Source organism: Gasterosteus aculeatus, chromosome 4 (assembly GCF_964276395.1).
Source record: "Gasterosteus aculeatus chromosome 4, fGasAcu3.hap1.1, whole genome shotgun sequence".
NCBI lineage: Eukaryota > Metazoa > Chordata > Actinopteri > Perciformes > Gasterosteidae > Gasterosteus > Gasterosteus aculeatus.
This window is the reverse complement of record NC_135691.1, coordinates 6,294,700-6,316,803: the sequence shown is the minus strand read 5'-3', so window position 1 is coordinate 6,316,803 and position 22,104 is coordinate 6,294,700. Positions and strand designations below refer to the sequence as shown.

The following is a 22,104-nucleotide window of genomic DNA, read 5'->3' as shown; positions in this document are numbered from 1 at the left end:
CATTTCAATGGAGACTTCCTTTTTTACAGCTGGTCTGTGTTTTTATTTATTCACTCTCACATTCACCAGACATTGTTTCCAAACCATTTTGACCATTTTCTGCAAAAATACAAAAAAAAACAATCTCCGATAAAACCACCGTATATAGAATGCCTGCTCAGCGGCAACAAACTGATGAACATAGAGGCGGCAGCCAGGGAAGATATTTACCTCCGGGGATGGCGAAGGCGAAGCAATTTTATCTCTACAGTAGCGCAATATTCAGACAAGAGGCACTTCAAAGTGCTCGACAGGGGTAAATGAATGTATCAAACATATTGAACGTGCCGTGTGATGTAAAGAATATTCAAACGGTGCTGAATGAATGTGTCCCTGGCGTATTGTAAGGGGACGACTCCATCTGACTGCGTGCACAAACTACCCATCGAACCCACGAGAAAAGATTGGCTGCGCGTCCTTGTTGTTTGAAGTTTTGCTGACTTTGCCCTTTGAATATCAGGAAAGTACCGAGTTTGTTTGGTTAATCGCTTTCTGCGACCGGGAGATAGTAATGTGCCAAAAGACATGACAACGTCACTGCCCCATGTGACGGATGGTGGTGACGAGAACAGTCTCGTTCTTTTTTTCTTTCTAAGAAAAAGCATTTATGTGCATAACGACGCACACGGCCTAAAGATATTTCCATTTGATGAAATGGTGCAATCATAAAAACATCGTAAACAGAGGTTTCAAAATGACGTGAGGGGAAAGTATGCAGTTATGAATAAGATGGCTTTGACAACCATGAGGGGTAATGAGTTAACATCATAGAGAATTACCATGGCGACCAGCAACCGTCTCAATGTGTAGACCTTTAAAGCAGATTACTGCACTTCATACGCACACAAAAGGCGATCCATCACAGAAAAATATTTTCCTTTGATTGTCAGTTCATGCTCCACCGCTGCTCTGGAAGCACTCGACTCGCAGATGAATGAAAGCGTAAACACATCACTCTGAACCCGATGATGGAATCAAGACAATGAGCATCTTGTTGAGTGTTCAAATAAAAATTCACAGCTCCAGAAATAGTGATGTTTATATCAGCTGATCTCATGTTTCACCGCCAAACTCTCGCTTCAAACACATCATTTCAGGACCAATAAAATAATACAGTTTAAATATAAATGAATGTGTAGATGCCATGTTTGCTCCTCGGGGGAAATTACTTTGTCATTGTAAGGACAATAAAGCCGGTAAGGTAGTGAAATAAGCAGTCGAAGGACAAAACCCTGCATGCGTGCCAATGCACGGTTGTTACGGGATCCCTGGATGGAAGGAGGTGGGAGGAAGAGGGGAGCTGGAAGTCTTTCCCTTTCTCCTGCTCTTCTGTTGGGAGGCTTCCAATCACAAATCACTGCGCCTCATGTCTGCAGACAAATGCAGAGTCAAGCGTTGGGGAAGAGCGCGGCAATGTCTCAAGGGGGAATAGCAACAGTTTGACAGCTCCCAGCTTAGGTGTGGAGGGCGTAGCTGATGTAGTCTTTCTTACTGCTATTTAATGGAGGCTATTGAAGAATTGCTCTGTGAATATGTGTGTGTGTGTGTGTGTGTGTGTGTGTGTGTGCTGTGTCATTGGAGCCTCTCCAGTCCCTCCAGCAGTGTGTGACGGTTGCAGCTGTGAGGGGGGAGCTCGGCTCGCTCATCCTGCATCAGCAGCAGAAAAGGGGACCGAGAGCTGGAGGGTGTTTGTGTGTGTGTGTGTGTGTGTGTGTGTGTGTGTGTGTGTGTGTGTGTGTGTTTGTGTGTGAGCGTGTTTTCCCCGTTCCCTTTTCTAACTGGTGGCTGTTGAGGGGCTCTGGGACAGCAGGACAGGGCACCAGGGAGCCAGTGGTCCAACCTCCACTAACCCCCATCAGGCACACAGCCAAGAGCCAGGGCACAAGTGAACACAAGGAGACATGCATACGCACACACACACACACACACACACACACACACACACACACACACACACACACACACACACACACACACACACACACACACACACACACAGTCACACACACACACACACACACACACACACACACACACAGTCACACGTACACACAGAAATTCACGAGTACAGTTGCCTGACTATATTTACCAGCAGGCCTCCTGGACACTGATATTCTGAGTCATTGTTGGCTGGGGATTTAACTGTCGAAGTTATATCAGCGCTCACCGCATTCAGTGAAGCCCAGTTGCAAAGTTTTGGGCGTCCGTATCGGCGCCTGCCAGTTCTTTTGGACTAAGCATAATGGGCTTTATCACTTCTGTTCTTGTTGTGTGTTTGTATTTGTGGGTGTAAAAGTATTTCCAAATCGTTGCTGGCTTAAGCTCACTGACAGAAGGATGTGTTTGCAATTAGTTACATTTTACTATCTATATTTATTTAAATTCCCTGAACGATGAGCGAATCAATGAAAAGACGTGTTTCACAGCTGTAGTCAGGAAGTAGAAAAGGAATAAGCTGTCATTTAGAACCCCTGAAGCGGGTAAATTGGAGAGAAATCTAATTTAATTTAAGGAAAGAAAGAAAAGGGGATTTCTGTTGCACAAATTACATATTTCTGGTCATGCTTTTCTTTTTTTTTCCCACTTTGTAAAGCCTCCACAGATCTTTCAAATGAAACAATGTGAAAAATGGAGAAAAAAAACAGACCCCTGAATTCTTCCTACCTCAAGGAAAGCCATTACCTGTGAACAGGGCTTGCAAGCACACGTTACTTTGAGTGAGGGAGCCATGAGCCAAAAGGGTTGGGAAAGAAAGGTCTCCATGGTTAATATGATAATAATATACATGTCCCCAGTCTGCTCCAAACTCAAGAAAAGCTTGATTTAGAAACGCTGCTTCATATTGGTCATTCAAATGCTGAATTACAAATGACATCTTTCTTGTAAAAGAGATGATAAATCCTTCGAGCAGTCTTTGTTGAATGCATGAATAAGTAAACTTGTGACACACACAGTCATGTAAGCAGCTCTTTGAGGTTATTTTTAGCCACAAAGGTGCTTTGAAATCATAGTTTCAGCCAACATGTTCTCAAAGGCGATGCTGACATGGTCATATATTCGACAGGTGTAATCTTCATGTTTTAGTCTGTTTTAAATCTATTATTACGAAAGTTAATTAGAGAGTCGTTAGTTTTACAGGTATTTTTCGGTATTCTTGGACAGATGGTGAGTCTGAATAACACAAAAATAATTAGAATGAATGGATTCCTTTTTTTTAAATCTATGAAAACTTTTAGAATATTCTGTGCTCTAAACTCATGCCAATTAATCCAGCCGTTTTTTGTCGCGCTACAGAGAAGGTTAAAGGCCGAAGTACATGAGAGTCGTCACCGGCGAGCCCGGCTAATCAATCCCAGCAGAGAAACGCTCCTTGCTATCAATGGCATGTGCCGTGGTAACGTACTGGAACCAGTCAGTGCAGCTTGTAGGAGGGTGAGCGTGGGTCGAAAAGGACATCGGGCAGATGGCTCAGTCTTGAGGAATGGGCAGGGGAGGGTGGCGGATGGGATGGGGGGGGGGGGGGGGGGGCATGTAGGTGTGATCAGGAATCTGCAAGGACAGAGAAGTCTTTGACCAATAGAGACGTTTTTTGCCTATCGGGTCGCCCATCTGTCGGATGCCTGCCCCTCTCGCTGTTTGTTGTCCCATACATCGCTGCGTGCCTGCAACGCATCGCTTGACTCTCCAGCAAGCCAGTCGACAGACGAGGTAAAATACCGTCAGTAGGTTCAACAGCGCCTGAGACTTGTGGTTAACGACGCAACAAGGCTTGACTTTCAAGGTAGGCGCTGCACACTGAGCTGCATTCATCTGCAGAGCTAATGAGAGTAAGTCCTAGATATCGCTTCGCTTCACGGGGAAATCTCTGCCACGGCCTTGATTCCTTCCAGATTAATATCAACGTGTAGACACGGTGTGGCGGCTTTGATCCTCTGATGCTTTATCTGCACAGCTTGAACTAGTTTTTTCTCTTTCGCTCTGAGAACCAGCGATCTTTCATCGCCCTCCGCTCCTTTTGATTTGAAAATTCACGTGTTGTCTAGAAAATGTCCTTCTGGATTGCAATTATTATTTTTTTAATTGCTAAGCTATGATTTCTGTGGGAAACAGTCAAGACTGCAAGCAGGATAGAGTTGTAGCGGCAAGATTAATATTGTCCGTGTCACATCGTGGCATGTGAGTGAAATCTCTGCTGTTTCTTTTTAGCTTCTCCTGAAAAAACACTGCACATGCGCCTGACTGAGCAAACGCCATATCCGATCAAGGCCGCACATAATGCATTTTTAAAGCTTGAGTCATGTTTTTGAGGTTGAAAGCTGCAGACAGACCTACCGTGCACTTTGGGCTGACACACGCCGGCCTGGCGCTGATGTGTGCCTGCCAGACAGAGATAACAGAGACACTCGCGTGACATGATTTCGGTGGACATCCTTTCTCTGCTGCGGTGGCCTTTAATGTGTCTTGCAGAATGCATTTTGAAGCATAATGTTCCTCCCTCGGCTGCGGGGACTCGTCCTGGTGTGGGTCATGTGGTGTGTCTTAAACTTCCTTGTGTCACGTGGAACCCGTGCTGCCATTTCCATGTTATTAAAAAAAAAGAAAAAGCCGCGAGGGGGAACCGACTCTGCAAACTGAGTAACAATGAGTTTGAAGTTAGTATTGGTCCTCAAGTGAGGTCAGGAAAGAGACGGTAGGCGCAGAGTGGCAGAGATGTGCTGATTCATCCAAGGTTCACCTACACTAACCGGAGCTGTCTGAGGAAGAGAGGAAAGGGAAGGGAGCGGTGAGATAACGGGAGCAGGGGAATGAGATGGCGATGATTCATGTGGAATGGAGGAAAGAAAACAAACAAACATTTGCTCAATCTGAGCTGAGGGGGTGTGGAGAAAAACTACAATGGAGGAAGAGAAAATAAGGGAAAGAAAAAGAAAGTGTTAGTCAAATGTTGACAGTGCAACAAAGGTTCTTTCTTCCTGGTGAACTTCGGCCTTGTTTTTCGGTTTTGGACAAACCACTCGAGCTCAAGAGAGAAGCGCTAAGAGAAGCAGTGAGTTGGTCAAACGCTTTAATGATCCCACCCAGAAAAACAGCGATGGGAAATCTCAGGACAGTTAACTATGATCCTCGACCAAAAAAAAAAGATCTCACAAATAAAGTGTTTAAAGAATAAATAAAGGAGCATAATAGACAAGTCAAGTAGCAAAACAAATAGCAGTATTTAAAAGTATTATTTAACATGTGAATAGAAGCAATGATAAACAATAACCTGATGAACAGAAAGTCTATAAATAGTCTATAAAAGTTCAAGAGAGCAGAAAATTCCCCCATTCAAATCGAATGACTCATTGCAGATTAAATAAAGATGAAAAAATGATGAGGTATAACTACTTTTTCTACAAGACATCCCATTAAATGGTTATGGACGTGTGTGCATGCGTGTGTGTGTGTGTGTGTGTGTGTGTGTGTGTGTGTGTGTGTGCGCGCGTTACAAGCCTGAAGGTGTTACCTGGGAGGTCAAGCTGCTGCTGAGGTAAAGGTCGCGAAATGAACAGAAAAGACAAGAAGCCTCCGACAGCCCAGTGACCGAACACGCGCTTTATCATAACCTAAGCGTCTGCTATCACTTATTATTGGATGTGTGTGTGTGTGTGTATGGGCAAAGGGGCGGGGGGGGGGGTGGTTTTCTTCCTTGATACCCCGCCGCCCCGCCTCCCCCGAGGGGATTGCACCTCTTCAAGTCTAGCCTAACGTGCCCTCTCACTCTCAAAAGTCTGTGAAAAACAGGCTTTTTGTCAGTGTTTGTTTCCTTGGGTTTAATGGAATGGAATAATGGGACGAAACCGCTGGTGTCGCGTGGCTCAAGCTTTCTCTCTCTCGCACACAGGACACAGCGTTTCAATTTGACTGTGATTTGTGGAACAGACTTGTGTGTGTGTGTCTGTGTGTGTGTGTGTGTGTGTGTGTGTCTCTCCGCTGCTTTACTGCTCAGCCGGTTCTGACCTGTTTGTTTTTTTTAATCAGAAATAGACGTTCTGCCCTGCACAGTCTTTTCATTTTCCTGCCATGGGCTAGACAGATAAGTCATGTTAAGATCCAGTCTTGTCTTAAACCTGCTGCTCACCTCCCAAATAGAAAATTACCGTTATGCAAATGAGGTACTCGTCGAAGATTAGGTGTGATTTTTTTTTTCAAATGTGAAAGCGACACATTTTTGGCAACAAAAAGGAGTCAATTCCCTTTCAAACGAGTGTTGTACAGTAGCTTTATTATAGTTTTCCAAAGTTCCATTTGCTCTTATTTTGCCATATTTGGTATAAGTATTAATCATCAGCCCGCTCTATCCGTAAACGCACAATACGTTGCCTTCCTGACCTGCTGTTTCTCTCCCCCAGCTGCGGGGCGGCCCTTGTGGCCGGGATGCCACTGTGTGCCGTGCCAGTCCACGGCGGACGGTGAGGGCCAGGAGGAGGGCGCCGAGTGCGGGAGACTGAAAGGTGGCGGCCCCCACCAGGCAGGAGAAATGAACCTCTGCTGGAACGAGATCAAGCGCAAGTCCCACAACATCCGGTGAGAGGTCGCCTACTGTGACGTTCATTGTGACGGTCCGGAAGGACGGATGATTTGGAAGCAACGTTTTTTTTGTATCCGAGAGAGAGAGAGAGAGAGACGAGGCGGCCAGTGGAAGCTCGTCCGTTCTGTGGCAACAATAGCTGCAAATTTGTTGATTGCATTCTAACAAAGAGTTGTCTGTCTCAAAAGTATTAAAATAACACTGATTTCTTCCATGATTTAAAAAGAATCTAATTAAACCTTCTTTGTTTGCCCATGACTAATCATTGTCCTTCTCTAAATACGGCTAAAATATTCTTTCATGCTTCTCGACTTTGCGGTTTATTGAATAACTCCGAGCGGTTCCTTGGAAACACTTTTTCAAAACAAAGCAGCTTCCTGTGTCAGCGACTAAATCTGGAAACAAATGGTGCCTAATAACCCAATTAATGTCAAAAACGTTTAATATAAAAAAGTTTCTAGGTGTGGTGGCGGCTTTCGACTTAACCACAGTTATATTACTTTACCCGTAATTAGTGCTTTTCTATGTGAACAGCAGGGGATAATTGTACTTTTAATTACTGTGTCAGTTGTTTTTTCTTGTTTGAATCATATGGGGAGACGTAGTGCCAATAGGTTTGCGTTGAAGTAGCACAGGAACATGGAGCTTAATGAGGTCTAACATTTATACATACTGTCCCCTCGTTGTTTCTTTTCCATTTTCTAAGTCCTGTCGCCATTCACTCACTTTTTAGGCAATTAAAACTGTATTGTCTCATAACGGGCTGTCACACGTATAATAATGCTCATTTCAGCATTCCTTCCTGTCATTTTAATTATTGATATACTCCGGGTTAATTCTGCCATTGCTCAGGTTATACTCGAGAGGTTTGTCAGTGCAAAAACAATTAGTGGATGTTGTTCTGGAATGCTTGATTGGAAACTCGCCGCATCATTTCTGTCCCACTGGCATTGTCTTTAGACAATTGGCCCCTTAATTGCTTACTTGACCCTGACGTATCTAGCCGGAGTTAGGGGGAGGGTAGCTGTGAAATTGGTTAAGACAGTTTACCCTGCAGCCCCGTGTAATGAGATCTCGAAGGATTGCCTGCAGTGGATGTTTATATCAGTGCTGCGCTCTGACTTCATCAGGCAGGAGAGCGAGAAAAGGGACGGAGGGGAAGAGAGAGCAGACACCTGGCGTTGCATCGTCACGGACGAGAGACGGGGATGCGGACAAACGGGCAGGAGGAGGAGCAAAGAATGTAGAAGTGAATGAACGGGGGAAGATCTCCGCTGAAAAGCTGTGTATGCTTGAGGGAGAGAGCTGTCCAACAGTGAAGACGACCGGCCTTGTGATGGCCTGTCTGGCATTGAGTGACAGGTGGCTGAGGCTCTGTTCCAAGTCAGGCCACTTCCTCTTCCTCGCGTCCCCATCGTGGACATCGTCCTTGGGCCCCCCCGGTAGCGCACTAAAAGGCAGAGGGACAAACAGAGAAAACACGTGCTGTTCAACTGGAATAGTCAATATTCATGTTGTCATATTGTACTTCAATTTGTCTGAGGAGAGACCCACAAATTGGCGTCTTAGGGTATTACTTTTTATTGAAACTTAAAAGGCTATAAGATGTCTAATAACAAATGAACTCACATGCAGGCAAATGCATAAACAATAGATGCTCAATGAATAAAGTGCTATTACTATTCCTTATTTCATGGGCTATTTTTCACTTTTTGGCCAAAGTTAATAAAAATCATGCATTCAAATGCAGGTTTGGGCATTGATTGTCATGGCAACGGCTGTAGGCTGAAAGCGTCCGCTTCAGTCCTACAGGGCCAATCCCTAAAGTCCCGGTGCTTGCACGGCTAAAGAATAATCCCGGCTCACAAATGTTCCTGCTGATGTGAAAGCAACAATAAAAAAAATAAAAAAAATAAGAGGAGTCGTTAACAACGCATGAAATTCACTCTCTAACTGTTTACAGATGGTAGAGCCACGGAGACTTTATCGGTGCGACACAGTGTCGCTCAGCTAATTGGACTTGGCGCTCGTGACAGAAGGTTAGGGAATTATTCGCTTCTTTGGCAACTTGAAGGCAAAGAAGGCACAATCATTACGCTGTGCGCCATTCTACAAACATTCACCAGCTGCGTGGCATGTGTTATTGACTGCAAAACACTGCTTTGATGCCACGGGCAGAAAGCTGTAGACACGCTGTTCTTACTACTGTGTGTTTTGGGCTACGTCAAGTTGGGTTTTAATGTCCGATGCAGGATTGAGGATCGTGAAAGAAGTGGCGGGTCTCCCATAATCCCCGCTGACTGATTATGGAAATAAATTTACAAAAAAGATATATATTGCTGAAAGCTTATTGCTGAGGCCATTCAGCCATCTGTAACTACTGCGTAAGATAAAAAGCCACGACGGCGTGGGGGGTTTCGGTGAGTTTAAGTTGTTTTGTCAGTGGAGAAAAGTTTTTTTTGGGGTCTGTGTAATTACTCATTTAAGCATCAGGGAATCATCTGGCATTTCCTTCTACGTTCCTCCGTTTGTGTTCATTTACTTCAACACAAGGAGAATGCAAAACAGCATCTTTCCCCCAAACAGCAGAATCTCCCTTTAAAGTCAGCTGCTGCACTCATCAGTGTGTTTACAACTGCTAACCAGCAGATCTCCTTATGGAAGAAGCTGCACAAAATGCATAGCCGGTTAAAGGTATTTAGTCAATGGCGATGTCACGGGTAACAATGTAGCGTGTTGTCACATGGTGAGGGGCCCCCTTGGTTGTCGCCCCGCGGGGAATGCCCACCAACGTCGTTGTGGGTGTCTTGGCGGCGTGTTATGAATTTATTCGCTGCGTGGCTGGGATCGCCGCAGCCAGCCGAACGCCCACCTTCTGCGTCTGTCCGAGGGCGAGGGGAGGCCTCCGGGTCGGTGCTTATTGTCTGTTTGCGTCCTCACAACAATGTTCCCTTTCTATTCACAAGTACAGATATCTGTTGATATGCTCCTCGTTCTTATCCTCATTCACTTTTTGCCATCAAATGTTCTCTTCTGTTGTTTGCGTTTTTCCTTCTTTCCTGCAGCCATATTGTCCTCCTTCACTTACTGGGGCCGTCCACAGGCCGCCCAGTCCCGGTGCAATGCCCGCTCCTGCTTCCACGTCGCTCTCAGGCGAGGAACAGTTTAATGCCTGCAGGACCTGTTGAGCTCCAACATTCAAACAATAATTCTATCGCTCAAGGTCAGCGGTGAAGAACTAGTCCTGCTAAGGGGGGTTGAGTTCGGAGGTCATCAATCACTGGCTTTCTCTGCTGCCTGGGAATTGTTTTGGGATTTAGTGGTTTATTTCAGGGTCTGAAAATGATGTTATTTATTTCCACCGGATGCCGTGCACATATGTGCTCAGTCTCGGGGTGTTATTGTCATACTGATTTATTTGGGTGATTTCATGTTTTCGCGTTACGTTTTTAAAAACTCTCGTTATTCAAAATAACTTTTAAGTGGTTGTGAAACCGTCTCATTTTAATACTGATGCCTTTGTATGATGTAGTAAACAAGACCATCAGAGAGAAGATGGGCTAATTCTATAAAGTTAGTCCTAATGCTGCCTTTGTTTCCGTTTCATTTTAGGCCAAATCTGATCATGTCAGATTTCCAAATTCCTTGTGGTAGATTTAAGTAATTTATTAATACAACAAGTGACAAAGTAGTGATCATGTAATTCATTTTTATGGAGTGGTGTGTTAAACATAGCAAGGCAGGTTTGTTTGTGTGGCACATTTCAACAACAAGGCAATTCACAAAAAGAAAATGTAACGCAAAAGAAAGGGACAATGAAGAACAATGATTGAAAATAAAAGTTAGAGTGCAGTTTAAGAAACAACATATAGTGTCAACTAAAGGCAGCCACGTACAACTTCTTGATGAACTTGCAAAACACTGCTAATCAATGGCTTCAATCTTTCAATAATCAATGTTGGGCAAGCTACCTGGAAAGTGCAAAGCTTCTACTGCCTCTGTATTAGATGAAGCCCCAGCATAGTTAAGAACCCCTTAAAGTATATTAGCAAGCTACAGCAACAGTTATTTTACACTCAACTTTATTCTAATTCCTAATTACAATTAGAATAAAATACACTTTAGATTATTATAGTAATATAAAATATATTTATAGATCTATATTTGCTCAATACAACACAATGGTCAATCAAATGATGTGATTGATCATGTGTATTTTACATTCGATCATCAATGTGCACACTGGTTTGTAGGCGGCGAAAGCTTACCACCAAATGCCTCATACTGTATGTAGTAAAGCCTCACGAAAAAAACAAGACAAGAACAAACTTAGATACACACTTTAATCAGCAAACGACCGGCGGTCCTGCACCGACTGAAGACAACGCTGCTGCCATGGACTTCTGCAGAGTCTGTTTGACGAGCAAGCATCCATGGAGGAGGACAGCGAGGAGAAGATCATCGGCGTTCTTTGCACGCTGCAAACCTGCTGAATGCTTTCTGTGGAGCAAATCAAATCCCCAAAGGAGTTGTTCTGTGAAGAACAACGATGGCTGAGCGAGTGGGATAAGATTTGTGTTTTACCTGAAGACAAACAAAACCTGCCTGGAGGGTTCAGAAGAGGACAATCCATTAGCAGCACCGATCGACACGTTCTGTGGTTGAACAGTGTCTTCTCGCGGCTTTGTGTTCCATCATCACGATTGGCTTGTTGTTAATTGCCGTGTTTTATGGTTTAATCATTAGTGATTTTTTAACAGCATAATAAAACAGTAGCTACAATAGATGTAGTTGTTAACTGACGATAATAAAGGTATTAATAATGGCTTATTGGCTTCAAGGTGAAAGCAGCGTACAGTATTTGATATTTAGGATAAAAAAATACACGTTTAAAAATGGAGATACATCTGCAAAGGCACTTACACACGGACTTACACTCGGTTGCCTTTCTCTGATCTGGTATTCTTCACGCAGAAAACAATTAAAAAAAAAATCTACCTGTGAAACACAGAAACACGAATGATACCTGCAGCCCGAGGTTTAATTAATCTGAACTCCTGCCGGTGAAAATTAAACGATTTCACCTTTCCAAAAACAAATGACCGCGATGACTGGAAGCAAATATTAATGAGTTCATATCAATTACACTCCGTGTTGATGTCAAAGACTAATTAGCGACGGTTTGTATCTTCGACCCTCTGCGGAGACGTCTTGACAAGGGGAAAGACACAACGACGTGTGTGAGAGCTGCTTGCTGGATCTCCCACCAGCAGCTGATTTATTGACTGTTTTTTCTTTAATTCCTACTCTGCTATAAATCATAAGATGTACTAATGTTAACCATCGAATATCCAACAACTAACTTGTTTAAAGCAACGTGATGCAAACAATAGCGGGTTTGGCCTGAGAAAGTAAACGTTACCAACAACTTACACGTTTCAACACGAGGTCTCAACACCCCAAAGGAAATCAAACACACAAATGTGGCCTCCACTTCGCTACATTAATGAACTGCTTATTCAGAATTAATTAATAATTAGACACACAACAAACAAGCAAAGCATATAATCAGTAAAATAATTGGCTTTAATCTATGTCACGTCACGGGCTCTTTGCGTCCACGCGTCCGTGTTTCTGCATTTGACAGAGCAATTAAATTGGTCGGCATTCATTTACTGCACGTTTCATTTGCGTCCCAGTTCTCTTATTGTTACGTGAATCTCTTCAAGCAGAAACACACTGATGGCATGTGGGTGCTCACTGTAAGTGAGGTACGAATCGCTGCAGACAATCAAGAATCTGTGTCAGCAAATTGCCTCCTGAGTGCGAGTGTGATGTGGAGGAGCTCGTGATTCCCGCGGGGGGGGGCTTCAACGTGGGTAAATGACAGCAGTGAGTCACTATCATACACAGGAGGACAACTTGTTCCCATCTCTTTTCTGTTCCAGAGTTGAGCACTGCCCGTTCACTGGCTATGCATGCGTGCATGTGAATCAGCATTTTATATTTTCCAACCCTGTGCAGCATCTCCATGCACAGTTGTGAGGAAGAGGAGCAACAGGAGCATCCGCAGCTGTAAATCTTCAAACGTCTTTGGGAACGCCCCCCCTGGCCGGCACGCTCTCGTTCTCGACGAATGCGTGTCCGACAAACCTCAGTAATGTAGCCGTTGGAAGAGACGCCGGAGGCGAGACATTAGTCAACTCCTCGACCACGCGAGGAATCCCACAATGCATCACACGCGACACGCGCAGCCCCTACAGTGCAGGAAAAGAAAAAAAGCAGTGAGAAAACGAGTGAGAAACCCGGGAGACGTTTGGGCAGACACGCACATGCTGCTTTGCAGTTCGCGGCCATCAGGCCACATTATTTATTGATAATTTAACTGAAGTATTGTAGCAACCTTCTGCTGCCATTCGAGACCACCGGGTGATGCAGCAGCCTCACAGTGGGTTCATTCAAAAACAACAGCTGAGGGAGGAAGCTGCCTCCGCTGAGAGCGAACCGAGTAACCTGCTGTACGTGCTGTCACTTTGATTAAAGCGTCCGTCTTTTGGGCTCGTGTGTCTCTGCGCATCAGGAAAGCCAAAGCCAAGGCTACCCTGAGCACAATAGAGTTAGCTGAAAACATATCAAACTACATACGAGTTGCCGTGTTGTGACACTGATCCACAGACAGAAAAACATGTCCGTGCACGCTGTAGGTCTGAACCTGAACCAGAGGGACTCTCTAACCTTTGGTCCACACCTCTGAAGGTCTATTGGTCTATCGGCGTGTATGGTGGTAGCACATCAACAACTAAACGCAGTGCACAATTGCCAAAATAGATTTGAGATCTTCACCATCTGTGGTCATCAGATCTAGTTTTCGTTTGCATTTCTACAGTCTGAACCTTTTGTTCTGCTGACATTGTCCAGCTCAGCACAGGGGAGGGTTAGCAAACGTTGCTGCAAATATAACTATTTAAACAAAACTGTTATTTTACCGTGTCCGAAATGATATCTACGTATGACAAGTGATGTAGTATAATTGCATGGTAAAGATAAAGATGCATGGTATTTCTACAGTATTATCTGCCTGTTTTCTATATTATTCCTCTCTGTGGTGACACAACGCAACAACAACACAACAGAAAGCCCGCTAACGCTCATTTCTCTTTCGTGTTGCTGAACTTCTCATTAGGCAGCGAGAGGGGGGAGACAGCAGATAGCAGCGGGGCCGTGCTCAGAGCTTCTCGGGGCCCCGAGGCAACACGAAGAAGCTCTCCTCCTACCGCCCGTGCATTAATTAGTCATTGGGCCCAGCGTTAAGACTCTCTCGGTAATCTCTCTGACTGATTGGGGAGTGGGATTTCTGTTTGACCATTTTATTCACTGGGAGGTTTAACTGTCCAGGAATGGGAAAAGTTATTAGCATTCAATAGAGTTTCCCAACCCCCTGAAAACACTTACTGTAAAACTCATTTGGTTTTCCAAACGACGACATCCTTAATATTTACACACAAAACATGATGATTCTCATCCACAGCTACCGGCCGTGTGAGCCGATAGCTGATGTCAGTTCATCCTCAGCACGAAGCCAATCCAGGAAATTAAATAGTCTACAATGTTTATTGTGACATTTAGGGTTATTGTCCCCGTACAGACGTTCCTGTTGAGAGCGGATGTCTCTCCTATACTTGATGGCGACCGATGACTCCGCCTGTCGAATTTGTCCTGTCAAGTCATCCAGCATCTAATTAAACCTTTTGTACCGACCTTCTTTGACATTGGCAAGAGACTGACCCGAATACCTGAAAAACACACGATAAGCCTCGCTGTTCCACTGGGTGACTGTCATTACAAGACGGACAGTATCTGCATACATTTTCCTCCTGACTGTGTGTGGTTTTCAGTGGAAAATCACTGTCTGACCCTTTTTACTGTTGATGTGCTAATATGAGCGGCGCTGCTCACAGTGATCTCGTCGATGTTGTTTTGGCACGACGCATCACACTTCCCTCAGGAAATAAGAGACCAACACGGAGCCTAAAGAGAGGCCAACTTCTATCGATCATCTGGATTTTCAAAGGGGCAGCAGTTTGCCACCTTACTCACCTTATTAACTTCAGGTAATAGGTCAGCCTTGTGTTAACACCTTGTTGCCGCTGCCCACAAAAATGGATTAATGTCCATCTCAAACGGCCCTTCATCCTCGAGAGAGGAGCACGCTTTCCTGTTTCCACTTCAGCACGGACGCGCCTCCCTCTCTAACGCAGCGGTACTTGGCCCATAAATAGCCCTTACATTGACATGATGCTTCCACTGGAGATTAAAATAGCTTCACTGAGCCTCATCTACTGGAAAACCTTTAGCCCCCCCCTGACACACTCTCAGCTTAGCAGGGCGAGAATTGTTCTTGGCAGCATCCGTCATGTCACAACGTATCCGACACAGTTCAGACAGCCTGCTATTTGTTTCCCCCTCTGCGTCTTCAATGGAAGCAGGAGAGCCTAAGTGTTCTGTGTGCTGTTTGTGTGTGTGTGTGTGTGTGTGTGTGTGTGTGTGTGAACCTTTTTGTTTGAAGCACTTTAAAAACTCCTCTGCTAAAGTGCCAGGCTCACCCTTTGACAGATGGCCTCACTCGCTTGTATCAGTGGGTCATGCTTCGCGTGCGTCGTTGTGTTGCTGTGCGTGGAGTCGGAGGCCTGTTTTGGGTCGCTGAGCCGGAGGGGGCAGCGCGGAGGCCAGGGGGGGGGGGCAGCGCGGCCCGCGGGGTTGAACAGAGACACTTTACGGGCTTGATTTCACCGTTCAATCTTTCCTTCCTCAACGTCCTTTCCTCCCCTCGCGCTCGCCTCCTCGACGTGATTACTGATCCCTCATGTGTCAGAACTCATCGGGGCCAATTTCCAGTCTCAAATTGCTTCACATCTGCCAACGTTGCGTTGCTGATGGTGGCGTGATAACGGTGGAGTGTTTTCTTGGACTCCTCTTTTTATTAAACTTATGTTTTGCAAAATTGTGATTGTTGTGCTCGTCTACATTCAGATTTCTTTAATGCGTTCCTCCGACTTCACTTTCGCTCTCCTCTGAATCTCAGTCCACTTTAATTTCTTTCTCTCATCCATGGTCGTGAGCAGCGGCACTTAGACGGTCTCTTTCTCTTCCTCACTCACGCGTCGTCTCTTGATGTGACAGCGCTGGCGAATTGTGATAACAAGAAAAATGTTACCTGGTTGCTGGCTTCTGGTGTGTAATTTAAGCACAGGGGCACTTTCCCCCACGCTTTTCCCCCCTCACCCCCCCCAGTGCCAACTGTGCCTCTGGAGACATGGAATAGTTGCCTCAAACTCCTGGCAGGCGGATAAATGCTGCATTATTTGTTCCTGGTTTACTCTCGCCACCCAGTAAGTGCTTGTTCTGATGTGACTTTGTTGTTTTACGCTGTTCCAGGAGCTTGTAAATGCAAAATTTAGCCGAAATATCAGCATGCACCTGCTTGCTGACCTTTGGGAACCAAACATCTAAATTACAAAAATGTATATATATGGATGCCTGATTTGTAAAATAATCTTCAATGGTTGACAATTTACTTTCCATAATAACTAATTAAACAAGTAAGTATTAAATAGTCCATTATTATAATTACATTTAAACAATTTGATGGTCAATTAATTGCAATTTACCGTCATTATCACCGGCTCATGCTGGTTCAAATATCATGACTGCGTTAAAATACAGCATTCTGCTGCAGAGTTGTGCAGAGGGAAATGATTATTGAGGTGTTACAAATTGAAATGCTACTTGCTGATTCTTTCAAGGTGAAGTCGTGGCCTTCGATGAAAACTCGTTAACCTCGTAACGCGGTCCGCAATGCGTCTTCTGACAGTTTGACGTCTGCCACTTTTGCCCAAATTAAGAACAGTGAAGACTGAAGGGACAACAAGTTCTTCCGTAAAACACAGTTGAATACGACACAGCGTGAAGGATGTTTCTGTTTGAGATATAAAAAACAAATGCCTGTTTGTATTCCGCTTTCTCCTTTGAGCTCCAACGCATCATTACTCAATTAGAAATAAAGGTAACTTCAGAGGTTGATTAAATGTTGCATTTTAGATGTTTAAAAAAGCGAATACTGTCTCCACATTATGGATGGTTGGAACAAACACTGAGTCTAACTCTGTGTGTTTGTGTGTTTGTTGACAGGGTGCGGCTGGAGGCCTTCTCCGACAGCAGCGGGAAGCTGCAGCTCTCCCTGCAGGAGATCATAGAATGGCTCACAGCCAAGGACGAGGAGCTGTCGGAGCAGCTGCCCATAGGAGGCGACGCGGGGGCCGTGCAGCACCAGAGGGAGTTCCATCAGGTAAAGTGGGTTGTGATGGCTCTTTAGTGCGGGTATTGCACTGATGCAAGTCTTTATCCTGCCCGAGGGTGAATCGATATCCGCGCTGCGTCCCTCCACACAACCCGCACGAAAAAAACAAATGTACTGAAAACAATGCTGTCATACTACAGTGCAGTGCCCTTTAACGTCCTGTACGTGCACTCATGCTGGAGCGGTGTATACACATCTATGGAGGGTGCACCTAAGGTCATTGAGATGCCAGAGGCCGGGGGCGGGGAGGAGGTGGAGGAGGAGGTGGAGGAGGAGGAGGAGGAGGAGGAGAAGGAGGAGGTGGGTGGTAAGTGGTTGAATTTGTTGTTGTTGCCGGAGAAGGTTAACATGGTAAAATGACATGAGGAGCAGCGGGGGTATCGTGAGCTGTGTGGTCTTTCAGAGGTGTTTGCAGAAAACAGAGTTTACAAATACCACAAAAAATTGGTATAAGCTGAATTCTTTTGAACCAGCCTGAATCAATACTCGACTGCTTCCTCCCAGTTTCAGCTGTTGCTATTGATGAAGTTGGACCTCTGAGCACTGCGAGTGTGCGTTGGAGCGCCGGGGACCAAGTGCAAAGACGCCGTAGAAAAATAAATGCATTTAACTACAGTTCTAAACGCTTAGAGCGTGAAGTCTGTCCGGGTGAAATTGATGACTAGCAGCCACGAGTCCCCCGTTGGAGTTCCTGAGCCCGAGGAACATCAAGCTGTGCTGCGTCTTTTTCCGTTCATTTTTGGAAATTTGTAATGCATAAGCATCAAGGAGGCTTTGTTTTTCATTGAGAGAAAATGACTCTCATTATCCATTCATGATTTCCTCGTGCACACAGAACCAGCCTCAGGTAAACAGGAATGAGTTTGCACATTTGACTAAATTAGGGTGGCAATTCGATTAATCTGTGGATTATTTTCTCACTACACAAATGAGTCATTTAGATTCTAAAAATATTGTGTGTGTCTATTCATGAAATCTGACTCTGGTCTAGCTCTATATTTGTATCAGGGCAAAGGACAACACTTTTTTTTTTTTAATCCAATGACAATACAATGAAAGTGTTGTTTCCCAGTGAGCAGCGTGAGGATTAACTTTCTCATTATGGTATGTGTGAGGAACAAAGGCTACGAACAAGCATTTTTATCTGATGTCGCCTTTCTCACTATATGAAATAGTTATAAACAAAACATTTTGTCAAGCCGAGTTCCGCCTTTGCAGCTGCTACGCGTCCTCTCATCTGTCAATCCCGCTGACTCAGCACCGAGCACACCCCCCCGCCCCCCCAGCCTTCTGCCTCCGTTCAGCACAGGAGATTGAGGTGCTCAACTGGATCCTCGTATTTCAGCCGCATTGGACTCGATCCCCTTTTGCCTTAAGTGAGCCGTCCACATCCTCCGAACCCCATCACTTATCTGCTCCGCCTCTTTTTTTTCAGACCTGTGTATCCCCCAAAGGCTGGAAATCGGCCGCTGTCACTCCTCTTTCCATACGTGCCACTGAAAGTCCAACTACACAGAGTAGTGTGTGCGGCTTTGTTAGTTGACCTTGCAAAGGGCTTTGACTCTGCGGCCGCTATCGTTCTGCTCGACAAGAAAAAATACATTTCAGAGGTTGGTCTCGGATGGCTTATGTGGGGTTAGAACCTCTCTGAACAAAGGAATCGCTCTCTCTCCGCCGCCCGGCAGGAGACAAGGAGTCAAACGGAGTCAAATGGCCCAATTTGAAAAACGAAAAGGAATTAAATAACTAATAGAAGCAATGCAGCTCCAGTGAAAGTGAGAATGCAGTGTGAATATTTAAATATTTTGCGAAATAGAGAATCCCCCTAGACTTGTATAATAAGACCATCAATACAGGTTCTCCAGCAGAGCGTTTGGAATCTCGCAGGGTTTGTCCGCGTGTTGTGGTCGTGTGTGATTGGCAGCTCCTCCCACGTTGAATTTCCTTCCTGCCTCCGGGCATTTACGACTCTGTACGTTGGCTTCATCTGATGGCCGCATCTGAAATCCCTCACTGGCCTGACCCGTCCCTATTCACTTAACATTACAATACAATTAATCAACGTTTAATCAAAAGCCTCTTCGTGTAAACATAACATGCATAAGATCATCGTCATCTAATCGCTAATACACTCGAATCATCACAGTTCATAACATCTCAACCATCATTTTATATGGTGCATAATCAATGTGAGTTGCCTCACAGGGTTTTCTCTACATCCTCTGTTCGTAAACGCCCTGACAGGAGAAAAAAACCTTCATCGGGGAGAAAATATGGAAGAAATCCATCAAGGAAGGTTTAAGCGTCCTTCCCTTTCCGTGCGGCAGGATGTCATGTGTACAGTAATTAAGTGACTTATATAACTTATGTTTGAGTCCTATTGCAGTTATTGATCTAACATACTCATTTAATAACTATACTAATAACATCTGGCTATGTCAAATCAGAGAAAGTCCATTCCAGGGCCGCCGTTATTCAAAATCGACATAAACGCTGGCTTTCACCTGCATGTCAAGAGTTTTCTTTACCGTGACAAAGCCTCGTTTACCCACCTGGCAAAGCACATCCTGGTTAAAATAACAGTCCTTCCCATCTTAGACTTCTTAGAGGTGATGTAATGTGTAAACTCTCTGAATAAACTAGATGTGATGAACCACAGCGATATCGCGTCTTCATTGGCGTTGCTTTCATCGTCGTCACGGCGACATGTACTCTCTGGTTAACCCTCCATATTAACCCGTTAATCCACTGGTATAAGTGGAAATCTATGAAACTATCGTTGGTAAGACCCTGTCACGTTTCCACTCACTGGTCATCATCTTTAACCGATATTTACCATTTCCTTCCGTTTCTCAGTCCAGTTTTCATCTCCAAGCGACTGGAAGAATTTGCCAAAGAAACTAAAGGTCCACACGCTCATCACATTGCCCTACTTCAATCCCTCATCACTAACGATGGTATCTGATCCCTGCAACTGCTTGTGATGTCATCATTATTGTACGGGGGTTGTTTGAGATGTTCTTGTTGCTGCCTTTTTGGTCAGATTGTCATTTTAATGGGAAATGCTTCTCAATTTACATTTTATTTCTTATAATAACGAAATTCAAGGCTTTAAGGAACTTCAATAGGAGTTGCTGACAGAGTAGCCTCCTCCTCCTCCTCCTCCTGTCAGATAATTCCTTCGTGGTTCAGTGATTTGAAATGGCCTGTAAATCCCTTCAAGGTCTTGTGTGGATAGAAGGACACACAAGCTCCCAAACTCAGAGGCCTTATTGATCACGACATAAATCAGTGCTTGTTTATCTTTGCAGTAAATATTTACGGCTTCATATTAAGGGCAGGGGATTAATACTTTCTGTAAAACCCGGGATCATAATTTGCCTCACTGCTTATAAACTGATTCTGCAGAAATGTCTGTTTAACTGTTTCAGCAACACAGACCAACATACAAGAAGCTTCTTCCAGCCCTGCAAGCACAGGTCATGAGTGAAGCGGCTTTGAACCCTCGCTGGCATTAAATGCACGCAGTCGTCTCCGACAGCCTAATTGGAGGAAGTTTTGATATTATCAGCATCTTTATTGTTTCATTGGGCAGATCAAAAGAAAATAAATGGCGTTTGTGTGTTAGAGGCTCCCACTGTCGGGACAAAAAATCCAAGGATGTTGTAAAAGGCAGGAAAGCCTCTCCACTGAAATCCTTTTTTAATTGATATATAGCCTCGTGTGAGCTGTGTGGCGGCAGACCGTCATGTTGTTGGCCCGAGACAGGAAATCCCCAGCTGGCAGGTGTGTGTTTGTGTGCGCGTGTGTTTGTGTTTGTGTGATCCCGTCTTCGGGCCCCAAATAGCTCTGCACCGTCAGCAGAATCTGACGCAGTAGCTCAATCTTATCAGAGATAAATCGTATTGTTCCTCTTATTCAAACGAATCCACACGGAGCCACCGCGATGTCTACATCCAGAAAAGATGTATTAATTCAAACGTACTTAAAGGTCAGTGGGTGTGTGAAAGGGTAAACGTTGTGCTGTTCTTGGTCCTGTGTGAAAGGAAGTATTTGGGGAAACGCGACCTGGGATGTTCTTTCACATCGCGGTAAATCACGTTAGTTGTGGGTGATATATCACAGCAGCTGGAACTGGTTCAGACAATGCAGACGCACACACACCTACACACACACACACACACACACACACACACGCGCGGTAACCCACATTCACACTTACTCGTAATTGGTTCTGTAAGTACATCAGAGTGTCCCAATTTTTATTTTTTTTTCCTCCAATTTTCGGTGCTGTCGGTTTGTGCCGTCTCTTTGAAAGGTGACTCGAATCGACAGCGAGAGCGTCGTGGCTCCCGTTTAATCCCACTGTGACTCCCGTCCCGACGGGTCGCACTAGGAAACAGGACGTATTCTCACGCATTCACAGTCCTGCAGTTTGTTTCATCCCCCTCAGTCTGCCTCGTTATTTCTCCTTCTCGTGCTTCTTTTCTCATGCACACAATATGCTTTTCCCGTCCTCTCAGATACCCCTCCTAGCTGCTGCTTAAGGATGCACAGGCCGTTCTGCTGCTTTCCTCTCCTCTTCCTCCTGTTCTTCTTCTCTAAAATGTTCCATTTTCACCACAGCACGCCTTTAGAATCTGGGATGCCTCGGACTGCCTCGTTTGGTCGCTCTAAAACTCTTCTGACAAAGCAAAGAGGGAAATTGCTTCCTCGTTTTCTATAGAGAATTAAAGCGTTTTAAGAAATGTGAATTATTGATCTTAAGTGGATTTATTCTGATGCCGTTTGCGAGTGTGGGAAGATTTCTGGCTGTGCGGCGTTCGGCGTGTGTGTGCGTGTCTGTGTGTTGGTTTGGGAGCATGTTCGTTGTGTGTCTATTAAGAGTGGGGACAAAGGGGAATTTGGGCTGGGAAGTATAAAGTATGTCTTTGAGAGTCTTGCTTGTGTGTGTGTGTGTGTGTGTGTGTGTGTTTGTGTGCGTGTGTGTGTGTGTGTGTGTGTGTTTGGGTGAATTACTTTGTGCATCTGCAGCAGCAGAATCTTCTCTGCCTCCTGCGACGGGCCTCATGAAATATAATGTCCTCCTTTGTGTAGTTAGAATCACACTGGAAGGAGTAATAGGAATGCCATCAAC

The 22,104-nt window shown here is 44.8% G+C and overlaps 1 protein-coding gene across 3 annotated transcripts in view; it reads left to right on the top strand.

Moving 5' to 3' along the window:
- drp2 (dystrophin related protein 2) overlaps positions 1-22,104 on the top strand; it is a 112,901-nt gene that overhangs the window by 55,089 nt on the left and 35,708 nt on the right. For 2 of the 3 annotated variants that reach the window (XM_078100621.1, XM_040173951.2), the window contains exons 3-4: positions 6,432-6,606; positions 16,799-16,955. In XM_078100621.1, coding sequence (XP_077956747.1) covers positions 6,560-6,606; positions 16,799-16,955 — 204 coding nt within the window. In that variant the 5' untranslated portion in view covers positions 6,432-6,559. Of the gene's footprint in view, positions 1-3,680; positions 3,821-6,431; positions 6,607-16,798; positions 16,956-22,104 lie in introns of those variants that run through there. The other variant, XM_078100620.1, reaches the window with a different exon arrangement.